We start from the raw sequence: 19582 nt of genomic DNA on the forward strand, positions 1-19582 counted from the left end.
CTGGGAAGGCACTCTGCGTATGCCCCGATGCCCCCTTCCCCATTCTCTTCCTACCCAGGGCTGGAAGTCGGGGTTGCAAGCAAGTGGGGGCGCAAGCGAGGCCCGCCTCCCGCGCAACTTCCAAGAGGTCGCCCTACGAAGCCCGGAGACTAGAGCAGCGACCACCCCGCCGGCCCAGGCAGGCGGCGGCTTCGACGGCGCTTTTCCCGCCCAGCGACGCCGACGCACCTTGAGGCTCCCCCGGGCGGCCGCGTGGCCCTTGCCCGGCCCGGTGTGCTCCGCCGGCGGCGGCGGGCTGCCGCTGCCTCCCGCTCCTCCGCCGCCGCCACCCGCCTCCGCCTCGTCGGCGTCGTCGTCCTCCTCCACGTCGACCACCACGTCTTCCTCTTCGTCCTCCTCCTCGAGGGCGGCCGCCGAGCCCTCCCGCCGGGGCGGCCTCCACGAGTTGTCGAGCTTGGGCAACGGCTGCGCGGCCGACGGCGAGGCGCTGAGGCGCCGGCTCCCCAGGCTGGAGCGCTTGGCCAGGCGCCGCGCTTGCATGGCTGGCCGCGCCCAGCTCGCCTCAGCGCGGCGCGCGGGAAACAGCAGCAGCGGGGCTCGGGGAGGGGGCGGCGGCTGAGGAGGCACTCACGGCCAGCAGGCGAGAGGGCAGCTGTTGCCGCCGCCGCCACCGCTCGGAAGGAAGGCCGGCCGCCGCGCTGCGGCCATGGGGGCGACCCGCGCCGAGGGCAAGCGGCTCCGGGGCCCCGGCTGCCTGCCTTCCCGCAGGCCCGGCGGTGGCGCTCCCCAGCTGCGGGGAGGGACGGGCCGAGGCTCTTTTGCTAGTCTCTCTCCGCGCGGCGCGCTCGCCCCAGCCTCAAAACCCGGACTGGAATCGCCTTCCCGTGCTGCACAGGCGGCCGCCGCCGCCGCCGGGCTCGGGACGCTCTCTGCTCCCTCCTGCTTCACCTAGCAAGCAATAACTGGCGGTAGTCCGAGGTGAGGTGGGCAGGGCGGCAAAGCCAAGGCCCGGCGGAAAGGGGAGCTTTCCCCACCACGCCACCCCGTCCGGACCTCGCGCGAGGAAGAGACGCTGGAGGTGCAAAAAGAAGCAGCAGGTGGAGGGTGGCGCGCGCCTGATTGCTCTTTGGGAAGGGGCAAAAGTGAAGAGGCGGAGAGAGCATCCTCGGGGGAAGCGTCGCCAGAAGAGCCCTAAGACCTCCGGCAGTTCTCCGGATGATTATGGGAAGCCCGCAAGCAGGTAGGGCTGCAAAGACATCATCCTGTCAGAATCATATAATTGTAGAGTTGGAAGGGACAAGCATCTAGTCCAGGCACCCCCCAAACTCGACCGTCCAGATGTTTCGGGACTACAGTTCCCAGCATCCCTGACCACTGGTCCTGTTAGCTAGGGATGATGGGAGTTGTAGTCCCAAAACATCTGGAGGGCCGACTTTGGAGGTGCCTGATCTAGTCCAACCACATGCAATGCAGGATTCCTCTCCCCCCCACGTGGGGGGCTCGAACCCACGACTCTGAGATTAGGAGAGCTGCTGTTAATTAGTGTGGACGATGCTGAACTAGGCAGAGTGACAGGGTAACTTGGTAGACTGTCGCTTCCTATGTTCCTAACCTTTTCAGCCCAATCCAATGCTGGTTTATGCAGACTGTACTGTTAAATGGGGCTTATTCTGAAGTAAGTCTGTGTAGAATTGCATCTGAACAGCCTAATCCTAGGAGCTGAGCTGCTCCTAAGCTCATTGAAATAAATGGGTTTAGGGAAACTTAGCTACTCTGGATGTTGTTTGGTATTAATGCTATTTGTCCTTATTTCAGCACCTGGTTTTTCATTGCCTTTTTCTGAAGCTTTGTTGTGCATTTGCTCAAACTTGCACCTTAGTGGTGGTTTTCCTGGGGGAAGGGCCCTCTGCCCCTTTCTCTTAGTTGTTGCTAAAGGTGATCCTTGTGTTAATTGATAGAGCAGTTAATCAGTCTATGCCCCAGAGCCCTGAGGTCCACTAATCAATAAGTATTAAGCACACCATAAAAAGTTCTGAGCAATGAAATACATGAAAAATAACCAATATTTTTAAAAAACAGACAAACCTGCTCTTCAGACTGATATCAGTGTGGTATTAGGGTAGAAGCCCACTATGTTGCAGCTAATTTTCAGATTAACCTTTCAGAACTATTTTTAAAAAATCTCAGAGACCTGTGTTCCACACAGAAGAAGCATGGTGGAGAATGCAGTCTAGTGTGACAACAACCCAGAACAGAGACCAGAATAATCTCCTCTGCTACATAATTACCTTTTTGCCAAGTGGAATGGATAAAGGAAGGAAAACAATGTAGCATGGATACAATAATTATTTATTTGTACGCCATGCAGATATATTCGCTACAAAACACACACCCTGTTCAGACCTGAGTTTCCAAAGTCGGATAAATGGAACAGCATTCAGTTTGCAATTCTGAGTTTTGGCAGAGGGTGTCCATGATACTCAGAAGCCAATGTTTAGGGACAAAATTCACCTGGCACCCATCATTAGCTCCTTCTAACTCTGTGCCCATTCTTAGCACAGATGGAAATTTCTGCTGGCTCAGAGCCACCATCTCTGTACTTAATAGGAACAGCGTTGGCATGGTTATCCAAACCATATTGTTCTTACTCAAGGCTTCTTCCTGCCTGCTTTTGCTCAAGCACTAGAGCACCAAAACAAAACCTTGGGAAACAACCACACAGAAGCCTCCTTTGTTTTCAGATCACTGGGGCCTTCAGACCTTTATCAGCTCAGTAGCAGCATCAAGGCAACTTGTTTTCACAATGTTTTAGGAACTTGCCATTTGGGAATCGGTGACCTACAAATCAAAATGAGTTTAAGATTGTTCCCTTTAGCACTGTGCACAAAATCTCTTCCACCTGTTAAGAGGCTTGTCACTCTGAGATGCCTTCAAGACCAAGCAAGTTTAACTCTATAACATCCTTAGTCATTTGTCATGTTTTACAAATTATCTACAAGATGAGCAATATTGCTGACAACCTTGGAGGATTGTTGGTTAAGATGGCACTGGATGTAAAGCTGAGGTCTAATCTCTACCTGGAAGAAAGAGCGTAGGGGCTCCAGGTGCTTGAAATAAGATTTTAGCTTTATCTATTTTGGAACAAAATAAATCCTTCATTTTTAGCAGCATTTCTCAAATGCAAGTAATATAGAACACAGCTGCCAAAAAATGTTCCCCCAAGGAAGGATTTATTCCTAAACATGTTGGGTCTGGAATAAATCTTATTTCATGCACCTGGAGCCCTCCACCCCTCCTGCTGTTGGTGCTTTCCTGATTTTGTGGTTGGTTATCCCAAAGGCAGCCCTATTCAGGGAAGTTTTTAGTGTGTAATGTATTGCACTTTTACTATTTTTGGCTGGGAGACACTCAGAGTGTCTGGAGCAACCCAGTCAGATGGGCAGAATATAAATAATGAATTATTATGATTATGATTGTCAAAATATCTAACTAGCCACACAGTCACCTCCCACTACTTTCAGCCTATTTGTAAAAGGGAAGGGATGGGGTGGATCATCTTTGATGTGGCACACCGCTTTCAACATAGACAGAAAGGATAAAGTATGTTTTTGAGCCAGCCAGCCTATCCCTGTAGGTGCAGCTTCCCATTAGAGTAGGGGCTGCAAAATGCACTCCTATTCCCAAAGAATCACCTCAAGGGAAGCAGTGCCTGTAAATATGGTCTACCACATCAGACTGCTTTCAGACTGTTGCCATTTTGCAGGTGGAATTCAGGCAAATTCTGGTTGCACAATTAAAGTGGATTTGGTACACTTGCATAATAACATAACAGTCCAACTCTGGATTTGTGTGTGTGCGCGCCTGTGCATATGTGGCAAGAAAAGGGACAGGAAAATGCACGGGAAAGTGTGTGATAATGATTGCAGAGAGATTAAAAAGTATCATATCAACTAAACAAATAGACTTGAGGAGTTCCAACTGCCGGATGAACTCAAAGTCACCCACTTTATAGGATTGTTAGAAGGATGCACAAAGTATGAATTGTAAAACACTTTGCATTTGAAAGTATTAGAAGTAGAATAGAAATAATACTGTGGTTGTGAGAGAACACAGTGTACTAGGCAATGTCTAGAGCTGATGTGATACAAGGTCACAAAGTTTAATTCTTGTAGGCCTTGTAGTTTGTTACTTAGTCTACAAAAAGGTTCAGGGGCTAGGAGGAGTCTAGAATCTCCTGCCCCCCAAATTGTCCTGCTTCATAATTTAATGGGACATAGCTGTTGCATTTCATGTGGTTTCAAGACTTCTGTTCTAGTGAATCTCTGTTTCAGTTAAACGCTAGCTCACTCAATGGCTTGTGGGCCGATACCTTGAACTGAATTAATCTAAGCTTCTGCTGAAAAATCCATTACGGCTTTTCCATCAGACTGTTCCTCCTACCGGCAGAATGCAGTCTGTAAACATGTGTGGCTCTGTTAAAAAGTCAGCCTCTCATTGGTAGAACTACTCCAGGCCTCCACTAAGCTACACATCTCAGCTGTCAGTTACTTTTACAGTGTGCACTAGATTTTGGCGCCACAGCTGGAAGTGAGGTTTTTGTTCCATAACAAAAACATGAGCCTGAATGGCAGTGCGCAGAGGAGAGGAAGGCAGACGCTTGGAGAGAGCCTGAATGCTGTCAGGGGAGCTTTTGGGTTTTCAGAGAGAGCATTCGGATTAACTTAGTATGTTTTGTTTGTATTCTCAGTCATTAAATGTGTTAGGGTAAAAATGAAAAATAATGAGCCTCAGTGTTGCACAGTCTTATAACTAGTTCTGTAACCCCATGAAGGTGATGAAGACAAGATCTTGTTTGTGATGAAAAATGCAGTCCTGTACATGTGTGCTTAAATCCCACTGAGGTTGGTGAGACTTCCTCCCTAGTGTGTTTAGGGTTGCAACCTAAGGCTATGGGCTTATTTGGGAGTCCTGTTGAAATCATTGAGACCTGTTTGTTAGTAAGCACCTGCACAGGATTGAATTGTAGGTGCCAATTCACATGACTGTTCTTATTCATTTATTTATTTATCTGGCTGAAATCAACACAATTTGTCCTTTTTGTGTGTGTGAATTGGACTGGTATTGTTCTCTTTGATGCAAGTTTGCAGAGTTGCAACATACAGTCATACCTCGGAACGGGTTACTTCCGGGTTTTGGCGCATGCGCAGAAGTGCCGAATTGCAACCCGTGCGTGTGCAGACACGGCGCTGAGGGTTGTGGACGCTGCAGGTTGCAAACGTGCTTCCTGCATGGATCACGTTCGCAACCTGAGTGTGCACTGTAATACATTCTGGTTCAGCTATTTTTTAGACTACAGTGGTACCTTGGGTTAAGTACTTAATTCATTCCGGAGGTCTGTTCTTAACCTGAAACTGTTCTTAACCTGAAGCACCACTTTAGCTAATGGGGCCTCCTGCAGCCGCCGGAGCACAAAATCTGTTCTCATCCTGAAGCAAAGTTCTTAACCTGAAGCACTATTTCTGGGTTAGTGGAGTCTGTAACCTGAAGCGTATGTAACCCGAGGTACCACTGTATTTCCCAATCAGTGTTAGGAATTGTTGCCAGAGGGTTTTAAAAAATATATTCCAAGCAACAATGTGTACTTAATCCCTGGCAATAATACTTTATTAGACCACTTTTCTGTACCCCACTTTTAGTCCTGCTAGATTACACCTGCTTTTCTGCCTTGCTGTGCATACATAACTCAATGAGAAGTGAAAGCAATTCTCAGAATTGTGATGTGTTGCCACAGTGTGTTTGTGGGTGCTATTTCTCCCTATGAGCCTTACTCCAGCTTGCTATATAGTAACTGAGGGTAGATGAAAACAAGGAAATTTTGTTCCTGTGATCTGGCTACTTTTTGCTTCCTTTAGTCTCTTGTTTTAACTAGTTGTCACTCACTGAATGAAAGGCTCCTAAACTGGAAGCTACAATTTCTAAACAAGCTATGAGCTATGGCAATTGCTTGTTTATTATTCATTTCATAAAATTTATATACCATTTGATTCTTTCTTGGTCTTGTTGTGGACACAATGGGAAATATTTTTATTCCACTAGGTATTTGGGAAGGGAATTTTTTTATAATTGTTTTATAATTGTATATGCATTTAAAATACATGTTTTATGTAATCCGCTTGGGAACATTTGTGTTGAAAGGCAATACTGGAAAAAATAAACAGTCATGCAGTTTGTGAGCAGCGCATTCGATACTTGAAGTAAACTCTGAGCTGGTTTGGACACCATGATAATCATGGTTCATCATGACATGTCATAAACCATGGTTGCTGTGGTGGGAAGTAGCCACAGCCAATGTCAAGCTTGTGTACTCCCTTAGCCCTTTCTTGCAGCATGGCTGCAAAGAGAACAGATGCATTGTAGCTATTTTTAGACTGTACCAGACAATATGTGGTTAATTTTAACCCTGGCTTATTTGAAACAAGCCATCTTCAAAACATAGTTCATGAAGCCAGCTTATTTCAACAAACCATAGTTAAGATTAACGGTTTGGGGTTTGAATGACACACTAAACTGCAGCTGATATGAAGCAGAAACTTTGGATATCAGCCACAAATAGGGAGAAAGGAAGTGTGCAAGTCTGAGCCTTGTTCCTGTCACAATACACTATTGTTCCTTCCTATCACAATAAACTGACTACAGGCCACAGTCAGCAGCTTTGTAGGTCGCAATGGGCCACTATTGGTTCCTTATATAATTTAATCCCACATGTCACTTAATCACTTAATTAAATACAGCCCCATCCTCTAACCTTTTAAAATGGCAATGCAGCAGAACTTTAGCCAGCAGTTTGCAAGTTGCCTTTATGGCATAAGAAACAAAATGTTCCATCTTTAGAGTACCTGGTTCGAATCGAGCCTCCTGCAGCCTTCCAGAAACTTAGAATGGTATTCTGCTTTAAAATCATCAAACTTTTCCAACAAGTAAGGCATTTCATTTCTTATAAATGTCACCTGATGAGTCACTCTTACTTTAATATTAATTCTGCTGGCAAACCTATGACAGAGTCCATCTCTCTTGCACATACTTCTATGTATGCATAGGGGCAGGGTTGTTAAACATCCCTGTTTGAATTTCTGTGAGATTTGCCAGGGAATGGCTTGTTTGTCCACCTTAAGGCCCACTTTGTGGGAGAGGATGGGTTCCTAATTTATTCTTTCAATTTAAATGGGAGAGGGAGAGCATCATAAGTTCTAATTTAGGTCAGTTAGCACAAAACCCATCACTTTGATTGGTTTAAGAGATGCGCTTTCTACAGGGATTTTGCCATTTTATTCTGCGGTGAAGACACTAGGTTTTCCAGCTGGCATCTATTCACTCTGGAACACTGGTAGCTCACTGGCATTCATCCACATAGCTGTAACTTTTTGAATACAGCAAATTCTTTATTGTGATTCACAGAGAGCAGCTCTCTGGTTGCCTTTTAATCTCAGCCTGGTCATGGAGATTAGTTGATTTGAGCAGTGCCAACTCACTAAGTATAGCTGCTCCACTCAACTCAGAAGTTATTTGTGAAATCAATGCATGCAGCATTCTTTATTTGGCTCCCCCTACCTTAAAAAAAAAAGTAGTAGTACTGTTTTGGTCAGTGTTAGGATTTTAGTGGCTGTGCCACTCTTAGTATTGTTGCAGATCTGGGGTAACAGAATTTGGGGGTGCAAGGGCAGCCAGTAGCTGCTAGAGCTAGTGAATTTTAAGGGGTAGAATTTAGCTGATTTTTGGAGTATTGCTAGGCCAGTGGAGAAATACAGGCTAAGCTCCCTTTCCAGGAGAGGGTCTCATCTGGGATAGCATGACAAAAAGTGTTGACGGCCCATCACACGAGAATCCTGGGGTCTGTGCCAATGGAGGTTGCCAAGTTTACACTGACCGATGACGGTAGGTTACAGGGAAAAAAAATATTATTATTTCGGTCACAGACCACTTCCAGCCCACATACAATATCAAGGAAGTCATAAAACACGATAGGGATACATTTGAATTTTCAATTAGGTATAACAGGGACAATACAGATATAGCAACTGTTAAAAATGTATATAAACTAAAACTTAGTCACTAAAATATAACCTAAAATTATCATTTAAGGCCTTAATCATTATGATAGCACAGCTTGTTCCCTAAGTTTTATGGCAATCACACAGAATTTGGCTACCCTTAAGGATCTCAGGATCCTTGTCCTCTACCAGGGATTTTAGACATTGAAGTTCGGATTCATTTGGAGATTTTTGCATAGCAGGGGTAATAAATACCAAGCGTATACCCCTGTAGAAACAGCAGCGTAACAAGGCATGAGAGACAGTTTCTACCTCCATCAAGCCGCAGGGGCAGAGTAGTTTCATGTATGGTTTACCCTCGAATCTGCCCTGCAATAAGGCAGATGGCAGCACGTTGAATCTAGTGAGAGTAAATGACCGTTACAGGAAAATTGTCCCCTTTTAAAAACTAGGCTTGGAATAGTGGGGAAAAGGAGGGGCAAGGACAGGAGAGGAGGAGTTGCTTGGCAAGGGGGTTTCTGGGAGCCAGGAAGTGGGGAAAACTCCATGCAGGGGGTGGAAGGGCAGACACCGTGAGGGTTGGCTGGAGACAAACTAGGCCAGAGGCACTTAGAAAACCTCTGAATGCAATGCTGGGCTGCTGTGAAGGAGATGCGAATGCTGTGAACTCTGCACTCCCTCCATCTTCTCCCAGGTTGTAAATATGTTTTCATAAACCATATTTCTTAAGGATATGACTGTCTCTGCCATGTCTTGATTCCCAATGGAAACACAACCCTGGGTAAATGCCTGGAACCCCCTGGAATCTTGCTACCGCTTGGCAGAGATTGTGGGTGGCATGCAACCTTAGTAACAATATTATCCTGCATGTCAGTAGGTGGCATTTATATCTATTTTGAATTTAGGCACCTATCCCTTTCTATTGGCTATAATCAGACATTTCTCTGCATCATATGGGGAAATGATTTTATATGGTACAAATCATTGTATCATTTTTCCTCACTGTAGCAATTTTGCTGTGTAGTTTCCATGCTTCCTCCCCCGCCCCATAGTGAAACTGTTATAATCGGGGGAAAGTTCAAACATAGCTCAAACTCATACATAACTCAGTTTGCCCTCAGCTGATTACAGTGAAGTTGATGATTGGCAGCTCAGTGTATCAGCTGTTTCACTGAAAAGCACTGTTTTTTGAGGTGCTTGGAAACTTCTGTGAATGGGACTATTACTGTGGGTTGTTTTGAGGCAATTCCTGACCAGAGTCAAGGTCTTGACACAGGAGCATTAATATCCTGGAATATTCTGGTCTGCCAGGTAGAATAATGTTGTGCAGACATCAAGCTTGTCGGACCTGCTTGGTTTTTTTAGTAGAACCCCAAGACTTGCCAACCACAGTCTGGTAGATACAGTGTGCCTCTGAGCACATGCTGAATCTAGGAATTTGTTTTTAGGACCAGAACTCAACTGAGCTCATGGTCCTTTCGCGCGCGCGCGCACACACACACACACACACACACACACACATACACACACACTTTGTGATGGCAAAAGTCTTTTTGTTGCTGCACTAAAACAACCAGGAGGCAGAAACCCTAGCTAATCTATTGCAAGCCACCCAAATAATCTACTTGTAGTGCCAAAAACTTATCTGAACTTTGTTATGCACTTCTCCAACCAACCAGTGTTTACATAAGTGCATATATTAGGGGAAAGTGTGCATAAAAATGAATGTATTATTGCACGTTTTCAAAACAGTTTAAAAACCCAGTTTATTAGGAGAAATCTGCACTAAAATGCTGATAAATGTTCATGAGGTGATTGCAAATTGCTGCAGAAATTTGGAGAGATAGATTTTAGATTGGGGGAAAAAGAAATGGAGAGAACAGAGATTGACAGATCCTTCTATCTCTAGTTAGGAGCAATATTCTCTATACCTTGATCTGGCTCTGAATTAAAATACCAGATTTGGTCTAGGTACTTTGCTTATAAATGTGAAAGTTCATAAAAGTTGTTGAAAGTTGCACAGAGGAAACCTCACTGCTTTGGTAATTTAGAGGCAGATGCACAGACATTACTGTTTTAGTAGGTTTCCATAATGGACCTGCTTGAAGTGTGACATGTGGAGAGGTTGTGAGATGACTCTGGTGGGGAAGCTTGTCTGATCAGATTTTAAAAAAATGCTTAAACAGAAAGGAGTCACAAAATGCTTTCTATTTTGGGAGAAAACATGCAACTAACTTCTTAAGATGTAGCATTAATATTAAAAAAAATACAAACACAGGTTAGCTCATTTGTTATTTCCAGAAATGAAATACAATAATTAAAATCTTCTGTTTTAAAAGCCCCAGGGGAAACTAGGATATCTGCTTAATAATGCAGAAACATTTCTCAAGTGTTTGAAGCTAAAGTTGGGCACACAGACATGCAAATTATCTGTTGTTGTCTCCTCTGTCTAATGTACAGAAGAATTCAGAGTTCCATGGCCGCCAATGCAAATCAGACTTGACCATTTCCATTTTTGTTTTCCTTTCCAAGTAGATATGATGTAATATATTGATTTATTTGTCCTGGTGTCGTGACTTTGCTGAACTGTTGTACTTGATGTTCTAAATGTAGATGTCTTCCACGGATGCCATGCTTACCTATACATATAATAAAGATACAAGATTGTCATCACAGTGTAGTTTGTATGGCCACCAACAGATGGTACTAGTTATGCAAACTACAGCATGATGACCGTTAGGAGGAGGAGGTAATGACAATGAAGCACCACTGTAGAAGAGGCTAGGAGGAGGAAGGGAGGGTGCACAGGCCAAATGGCATGGCAGAAACTGCACCAGTGGATCCCTAAACTGGCCACAGCAGCTTCTGGCTTCCTTCCTACTCCCCACACTGCTTCTGCTTGGCTGTGGCAGCAGCAGCAACACATGCAATATGACGAGTCAGTCTGAGTTAGGTGGCAGTGGCAGAAAGCAAGAGAGGTTATATGCAAGGATGGTACAGGGTGTGTGGATAAGGGAGTTAGGGGAAGTTGTGGGTGGGGGAGAGGCATGTACCTGTATGTGTGAATGATAGTTTTAGTCATCTGGTGAAGGGAAGCAAAAGGAGAGAAAGAGAAGGTCCTGTGTGTTTGGGCTGGAAGCGCAGAAGGGTTGTGGGGGCAAAGGAAGGGTTGGGGTTGCTGAGTGGAACTTTATCCTGGATCAGTATAGAACCACTTCTTGCACTCACCAAATAAGAAAAAGCCGTTCGACTCCCCACCCCTTGTTCTAGCAACAACAACATAGACGTCTGTACCATAAATGAATAGGGGGGACCCAAATAATCCATGCCCGTTTTGTACAGTGTATTCCTGAGGATCAAAAGTGACATATGAAGCAACCCTTAGGTGTCAAGGTTTTATTCAGAAGGAGATGTTCTCTTCAAAAATCTCCAGAACCTTCAAACACAAACACTGCTTAATGCAGAGGAAGAGGCTGGGCCCCTTGCCCAGCTCCTTTCACCGAGCAAGCCCAAAGAATTTGCTGCTGTTCCCCTTTTCACAAAGTGCCAAGTGAATTCGTAAAAAAGGGAATAAAAGTTTAAAGCTCTGCCTGTACAATAAAACTTTTATTTGGAAGAGCCAAACAGATGGCAGGCACTTTGGCACAATATGAATGGGCATGATACAGGGCTCTTGATGGCAGGGTTGTTGCTGGCTCAGACTCTGGAGAAAGCTCTTTGGAGGAGGATGGTCTAGGGCCCATGCAGAACCCTGCTTTCACTGGAGACATGGTGAAAAATGCATGAAATTGGAGGCAGCTTGAAGAGCCCCATATTGGGGATTTTTGCCTAAGCACTGCAATGACCCCACCCCAAGTCCTTTCTTGATCCCCAATTCTCCCCATCCTCCCCCTTGGGCTTCAGGAGGCCAAAGCCGAAAGACCCAGACGGAACACCTCTTTGGTTCCCAGACAGCTCTATTGGTTGCGATCTACATGGGAGTGGAGTAAGTCTCAGCTTTAGAACAGTTACCCAGCAGAAGACCAGGTATGGGCAGTGACTGTGTAAGCCCCCGGTCTCTTCTGTGGAATTGGACTTTATATAGAAAGGGAAACTGCTGGAATAAAGGAGATCATGGAGATGCATAACCAACTTCCTACAGCCCCAACAAGCATGGTCAATGGTCAGATATGATGGGAGTAGGTATATATATAAAGACACAGTACTGTGGAATGTTGTGTCCATGTTTAACGATGAATATTTCAATCATGATTGTACAAGAATGCATCTGAGAAACAGTGCCTATAATCACAATATACTTGCTGTTTATGGGCGCAGTTGTGATTATATGTAAGCAAGTCAGGCATGTATTATAGACATAATTGATAGACAACACTTGATTTTAGGATTGGGTAGACTTTGGTAAAATAGACATTGAAACTTCCATAATGTGCATTGACTTTTGAGAGCAAATATTGTTGATTGGTGTTGGAAATCATTTAAAATCTACGTTATAGGGAAAGGGCTACGCTGACTTCAGTTTGTACCAATGTAATAAGAAACGGAGTCATGTCTAAAATCCCACACAAAATTAACAAAATGGGAAGTCACTCCCAACACATTTTAAAATGTATCTGTTTATGTGCCATGACATCTGAAGGCTGTTTAGGGAAGCTTTTAACATTTGATGAATCATTGTATTTTAATATTCTGCTGGAAGCCGCCCAGAGTGGCTGGGGAAACCCAGCCAGATGGGTGAGGTACAAATAATAATAATAATAATAATAAGAAGAAGAAGAAGAAGAAGAAGAAGAAGAAGTTGTTGTTGTTGTTGTTGTTGTTGTTGTTGTTGTTGTTGTTATTATTATTACTGATGCCCACCATCAGACATATTTGGATTTTAGCCAGCAGAAGACCAAGAAGCTGGTTTTACAGCCTGTGAAGTTTGATTTTGCTAGGCAGATTACTAGGCTGATTTTTAATGATCAAGCACCATCTTTGTTTTAGTTCACTTTTTGTTACTTTCCGTTCTGAAATGATTTTCCTCTGGGTATCTTGGGTGCCATTTAAGAGGGGGGAAATAGCTTTGTCCCATTAGGTCTGTAATCCTACGCTAGGGTTGCCCTATTTCAAAAAGTGACACAAAAGTTGTGGAGCTTTTTTATTTTTTGGTTTTTTTTGCCAAAGTTGTTGAAAAGTGCATAGGATTGCAGTGCATGTAATACAGTATGTGCTTCCTGGTAACTGGCACCCCACGCCTATGAAATGATAAACTTGAGCAACCATCCCAGGTAGCTCCTATCTTTCCCCTTATTATAAGAAGTAGGCTGAAAGTTCTTCCCTACAAAAGAAGATCACACAATCTTCTCTCTGCCATGTAGGTACTGGAGTGGGGGTGGGTGGGGAAAAGTCCCAATGGGATGCATTGTCCAAGCTTTATGTCCTCCTAAAATACTTATGCCCAAGGCATTACAGTGCAGTGCAGCCCAGATATACTTGCATCCATCAACTGAGCTTAGGAACATAAGAGCCCTGCTGAATTAGGGCAAAAGCCAATTAGTCCAGCATCCTGTTGTCACAGGATGCCTGTAGGAAGCAAGCAGGACCTGAGTGCAATAATGAATCCCAGAAACTAGTGTTCAGAGGCACAATGGAGGGACAACATAAACATTGTGATTAGCAGTCACTGATAGTTATTCTCCATGAATTTGGGGCTGTCACTATGGCTTACGGGAGTGAATTCCAAAGTTTAACTGTGCACTATGCGAAGAGGTACTTTCTTTTTTTGGCTATCCTGAATTTTTCAACATTCAGTTTCATTGGATGACCCAGAGTTCTAATACTACACTGAATTGCATTTTCCATTTTACTCCCCATTCACCCAGTTCGGAGAGATCTTTTTGGAGCTCCTTACTTCCCTTTTTTTTGCTATAACTACCCTGAACAATTCAGCAGCATCAGCAAACTTTGTTACTTCGCTGCTTACCTTTCGTTCTCGATTAAGAGCATAACACTTCTTGCTTTTATTAGTGTAGATGAAATATTAAACTTTTAAATAAACACACTCATGAAAATGTATTTATGAATCCTCATATTCATGTTATATAAAAAGGAGTCAAAAGAATTGTGAAAACTCCTAGCACACCAAGAAAAAGATCCATGCATTCCCTTAAGCAATTTTTATTGTACTTTATTCCACACTATTAAGTGGGTTTTAAATATAGTTTCCATAGTGGGGTTTTGGATATGTGTTTCATCTCTGTACAAAACCTTTATCCCTTTAAACACTATTTACATAGATCTCTAACAATCCACAAGTCATATGCCTAGGGCTTTTTTCCAGCTGGAACTCACTGGAACTCAGTTCTGGCACCTCTCAGGTAGGCGCTATTGCAGTTATAAGAGAACAAGACATTCATGGTGAGTTCCGGCGCCTCTTTTTCTGGAAAAATAGCACTCCATATGCCTTATGATCTGCCTTTTGAAATGGGAACACACAAAGACCTTTTACAAAGTAAGAAAATGAAGGGATTTATCCATTGATACGACAGGGTGAGGGTACTGCAATACATAAATAAAGTTTTATATATATATATATCTAGCACTGAACTGTATTTCTTAAGCCACACTTTCTTGTATGTTCCAATGCAGTTATACAGAAGTTTGTCCATATTTACAGTCAATAAACATAATTGCCTACTGTGCTTTCAGCAGCCAAATGTTAAATTGGCTAGGAATACTAAATGAACAATATTAGGAAAACAGAATCGCTAAATTACATCAGACTGTACATACAATTACAAGAAATATTTAAGGGAACTTCATTGCATTTATCCACTGATATAACCATACCTTAGTCATGATGATGAATTATTTTAAAAGTAGAACAAGACCTAGAATTATTCCAAGCTGCAATTTGTGGTGTATAATTTCTGAAAATGAAACTACTTTACTGCCTGCTTGCTCAGTGTATAAAACTCTATAGATTATAAAACCATAATCAGACAGGCTGTGAAAAAAGCCTTACCTATTGTATAAGAAATTGCTACAGTAGTAAAAATGATTAGTGATTTCTATTCACAGCAGCTGCGATTTAGCACTTAGACCCCATTACAGTCAGTGATGCAAGTGGGCAATTGTTTGCAATCCCGAAAGCTCAGCTGTAAAACCACTTCTTGGGTTGTAAACCATTGTCCACCATTCATTTGAATGGAGTAAGCTGATAGTGCATGCATTCCTTTGGACATGCATTTCTAGCCCATCCATCATAACGAAGGGTAGACTGCTCATTCAGCAGCTCCTTGTGTGTATCAACATGCACAAAGAACTGTAGACAAGACAGTTCGCTGACCAGTTCAGGAGATTGCTGGAAAATTACCATATTTTTTGCTCTATAAGGCTCACTTTTTCCCTCCTAAAAAGTAAGGGGAAATGTGTGTGCGTCTTATGGAGTGAATGCAGGCTGCGCAGCTATCCCAGAAGCCAGAACGCAGCGATCCCTCTTGGTGTTCTAGCTTCTGAGATTCAGAATATTCTTTTTATTGTTTTCCTCCTCCAAAAACTAGGTGCATCTTGTGGTCTGGTGCGTCTTATAGAGCAAAAAATACGGTATTCTCAATAAAACTGGTTACCGAACTCTAAAGCATCACCTGTGGCTGTAGATGCATTACACAATTTAAAATACATACATACACAATTTTTAAAAACTGTACCTTATGTGGCATAGCACCTTTCAAAAGCAAAGAACAGACAATTATTTCTATTCTATCTCTCTGTAAGATATTATTAAAAACTCATAGAATACTGGGGAGGAAATGTGTACACACACAGACGACTTCTTGATGACTGCTAACATGATGAGGTCCTTGAGTGATTAACTTAACATTAACTTTGTATGTAGCAACAAGTTAACCCTTCTATATTTTTGCTAAGATAAATGTGGTACTTCTTATGAGACTATATATGTTAATTATACATATATATGTTAATTATACCCTCCAAGTGTCCCTGTTTTCCAGGGATAGTCTCAAGTTTACAGAAGCTGTCCCAGCTTCTGATTTGACCCTGGAAAATCTCAATTTTCCATAGGACACCCCTATTTTTATCAGATAAATATTAGAGGGTATGGTAGGATGTCCCTAATTTCAGCAAAGAAATGTTGGATAGTATCGAGTTATGCAACCCTCAAGTCAAGAAGTAAGTAACTATACAACCTTTAGAAGACATCTGAAAGCAACCCTGTATAGTTTTATTATGTTTTCATCTATGTTGGAAGTTTCCCAGAGCAGCTGGGACAACCCAGTCAGATGGGTGGGGTATACATAATAAAATTATTATTATGGAATAGGATGTCTCTATTTTCATCAAAGAAATGTTGGCGGGTATGAGAGTCAAACTGTTCATTCATCTAGCCTGGCACTTGCAGTGGTTCTCCCAGGTGTCAAGTCTTGCCCATTCATGCTAGAAGATACAACTTTAACATTGTGAGTAAAAAGAGCTCTTTCAGAAATGTTTCTGTAGAGGAGCAAATTCCTGATATATTATGGAAAATGCAGCAAGTACTACATATACTGCTAAAGCTGGCTTTTGGCATGCAGCTGGCAAAACTAACATGGTCTCAATTCAGAGCTTCAAATGGAATTGAGTAGATCTAAATCCTTGAAAAAACTTTCGCACAGATATAGCTAGTGTAAGTGTGTGTGTGTGTGTGTGTGTGTGCCTGCCTATTCAAAGGTTAGTTAGGTGGCTTGTTCTATCTTTCTCTTACACCAAAACATTACTCCACACAATTAATACAAACACAGAATGACACATTGGCAATATACAACTCAACATCAGGTGGAGAGAGATACAGTAGTCAGTTTTCAACACAAAAAAATCTGCCTCAATTGGTTCAAGTCAATCATTCCAGCCTGTTGAGTCCATCTTGAGCATATGGGATTCCAAGCTTAAGCAAAGTAGAAATTTCTAGAAGAAACAAAGTGTTCCTTCTAGAAACATTAGCTTCCAGCAACATATACAAGGAAGTAGCTTTTCAGGATATTTAATTAAGCACCTTAGAAAAATTAAAGAGAAAGCACCTCGTATACTTTTGATGAAGAGAAACTGTCCAGGAAACCAGAAGACTTCATAGAAGGTGGATTTCTAAAGGCACAGTGTTTTATGTCCTGAGCAACACGGTGGCTGAAACACACCTACTTGCCACCAGAGAAGAGCTAGCCTTAACAAAAGAGAAGTTTGAATCCTGGAACCTGGTATTACAATCCCCACAGCAGGGATCTTCTTCACTGTCAGCTTTTTTGCACATACCTTACTAGGGCTTCCAGGAAAATATTGTTCTAATCATTCACAAACAAAGATTCCTAAATTCCAAATAGATAAACAGGCATATCTATCTGGAATGCCACAGTAATTGGTTGAGTGATGCTAATACCAGGCATTGGTATTCAAATAAATTTTACTCAGGGTAAACCCATAGAAATTAGGGGACCTAATTTAGGGCTTACCCACACTTACCTTTCCTCTGCAATTTCCAGGCACAGTCCATGCTTTAAAGCTCCACATGAGTGCTCTGTTTCCTCCCACCCCCAGGGCTTTCCCTATGAAAACCTGCTCTCTAATGCTGAATCAGAGCAAACAGCAGTCCACAGAAAACCCAAATTGCTGTTTGTGGCACTGCAGCTTAAAAGAGCAGGTTTCCACAGGGAAAGCTCTGGAACGAGTGCTCAGTCTGGATAGCTCAATTGGTTAACAAGCCTGGATAGTGCAGTTGGTTAGAGCACAGTGCTGATAACGCCAAGGTTGCAGGTTTGATCCCCGTATGGGACAGCTGCATATTCCTGCATTGCAGGGGGTTGGACTAGATGATCCTCAGGGTCCCTTCCAACTCTACAGGTCTATTCTTATATGAAAAGCAGAGCTTTAAAGTGTGCCTGGAAAGGATAGGGAAAAAAGTAAGTGTGGATAAGTCATGTTCCTTAATTTCAGTGTGGGCCTCCTCTGAGTAAAACTTCACTGAATACCATCCTAAGGGCTTGTGTGCTTGTACTTCAAGTTTTGTTTAAAGGCTGGTATAAATATTATGACTGCCACATGAAACAGCCTCCACATAAGAGGTAATCTAGTCAATAGTGATGACATGTAGTGTTGGCTTAGCACATAGATCACCACCAAAGCAGAGAAAGTCCACTTAATGGCATGCCACTGTAGCTGATACCAGAAATATGATAGCAGTATGAAAACTCTTTACTCCATGGGGACAATTACTGCTGCTGCATAAAGCATTTGAAATGGCCTCTACTTGAATGGGTACCCAATTCATATGGCAACAACTTGTGATAGCAGGTTAATGCAGCTAGGCTATCACATGGCAATTGATGTTATCATTAGTGCTTACACAAAAACTTGAATGGGTGCTAAGGCTAAGGCTGCAAGTCAGCTACAAGGCATCTTCTAGAAATTTGAACCAGATGTCCAAAACAATCTAAATAATGGATATGCATTTAAAAAAAGCAAATCTTTCCAAGTGCCTGGAAACACTAATTACTTAGGGCTATTTCACCCAGTTGCAGCTGTCTAAACCAAGTCCACCACACGCGTCTGAATGTTTGGAGATGTGTGACTCTCCTTCACGTTTTACAGCATAGCACCACAAATATTATTATAAATGCAACAATACATTTGCAGCTACTCCTTTTGCAAACTGAATGAATCAAGTGAACAAAGCATTAGGGAGGATGCTGTATGTATACAAAAGTTAAGCGTAGTGGTAAGGTAATAGAGAGGGGGTGGTAGAAAGAGGATCAGCAAGCAAGACATGCAACATTTTGGAAGTTGACCTCTGTTTGTTTATACAAAGCATGTTTTCTCATGGACAGACACTTCACACATTGTATTTTTCCTATATGGGTCTAGGGGAAAAAAAACATAAGCAGCAACACATGTGAAAAACAAATGACTCTCAGCAGCCTGTTTTTTAAAAAAAATACTTCTTGCCGTGTGCTCTGGTTGCTACTTCAAAACTTTCCAGTCTTGCCTGAATATAAAGAAGTTGGCTTCTGCTTTAAATTGGTTTAGCGAGTGTGAATGTTGTCCAGAGTAATTCTGAGAATAATTAGTGAGAGTAATCTTGAATCTGTAAGGATTATTTTTCCTTGTGTGCATTAACATTCATCTTAATTAAACAACTTAGTGTTTACAGTTTGCTTTAAACTTTAGTATACTGAATACTCTGAAGTCATCTCTGAACCTGCTCACTAATTAACTCCATGTCTAATGTTTTACTTACCCCCTTTCATTTGTTAAAAAATGATATTTCTTAAGATTGCATCTAGTACCTTTCTATGTGGGATGCACACTTGATGCAAATGTTGCCACCTATTTGGGGAAACAATGAAATGCAGTACGTTTCAAAAGCAAAGTGATTGTGAGTGAAAGGTAGGATGTGTACGTGTATTAAATCCTAAACTTTAAAGCATTATAGTTGTATCTCTATTAAGAAAATGGAGGTTCTAAATGCAAATAAATCATAGTGCACTTTTACAGGGGATAAGAAA

The 19582-nt window shown here is 42.6% G+C and overlaps 1 protein-coding gene across 3 annotated transcripts in view; it reads right to left on the reverse strand.

Annotated features, from left to right (window-relative positions):
• The window catches only part of ZNF704 (zinc finger protein 704), a 50538-nt gene extending 49712 nt beyond the window's left edge, over positions 1-826 (reverse strand). Inside the window, exons 1-2 of one of the 3 annotated variants that reach the window (XM_083623355.1) lie at positions 349-826; positions 229-295 (exon numbers count right to left, since the gene is read on the reverse strand). Coding sequence is in view for 2 of the 3 variants with exons in the window: in XM_083623354.1 (XP_083479480.1) it covers positions 229-540 (312 nt within the window). In the remaining variant the exon portion in view is untranslated. Of the gene's footprint in view, positions 1-228 lie in introns of all 3 variants that reach the window. The other 2 variants (XM_083623354.1, XM_083623353.1) reach the window with 2 other exon arrangements.
• Positions 827-19582: the final 18756 nt, after the last annotated feature.

This window comes from Podarcis filfolensis (genome assembly GCF_964270895.1).
Source record: "Podarcis filfolensis genome assembly, chromosome: 7".
Classification (NCBI taxonomy): domain Eukaryota; kingdom Metazoa; phylum Chordata; class Lepidosauria; order Squamata; family Lacertidae; genus Podarcis; species Podarcis filfolensis.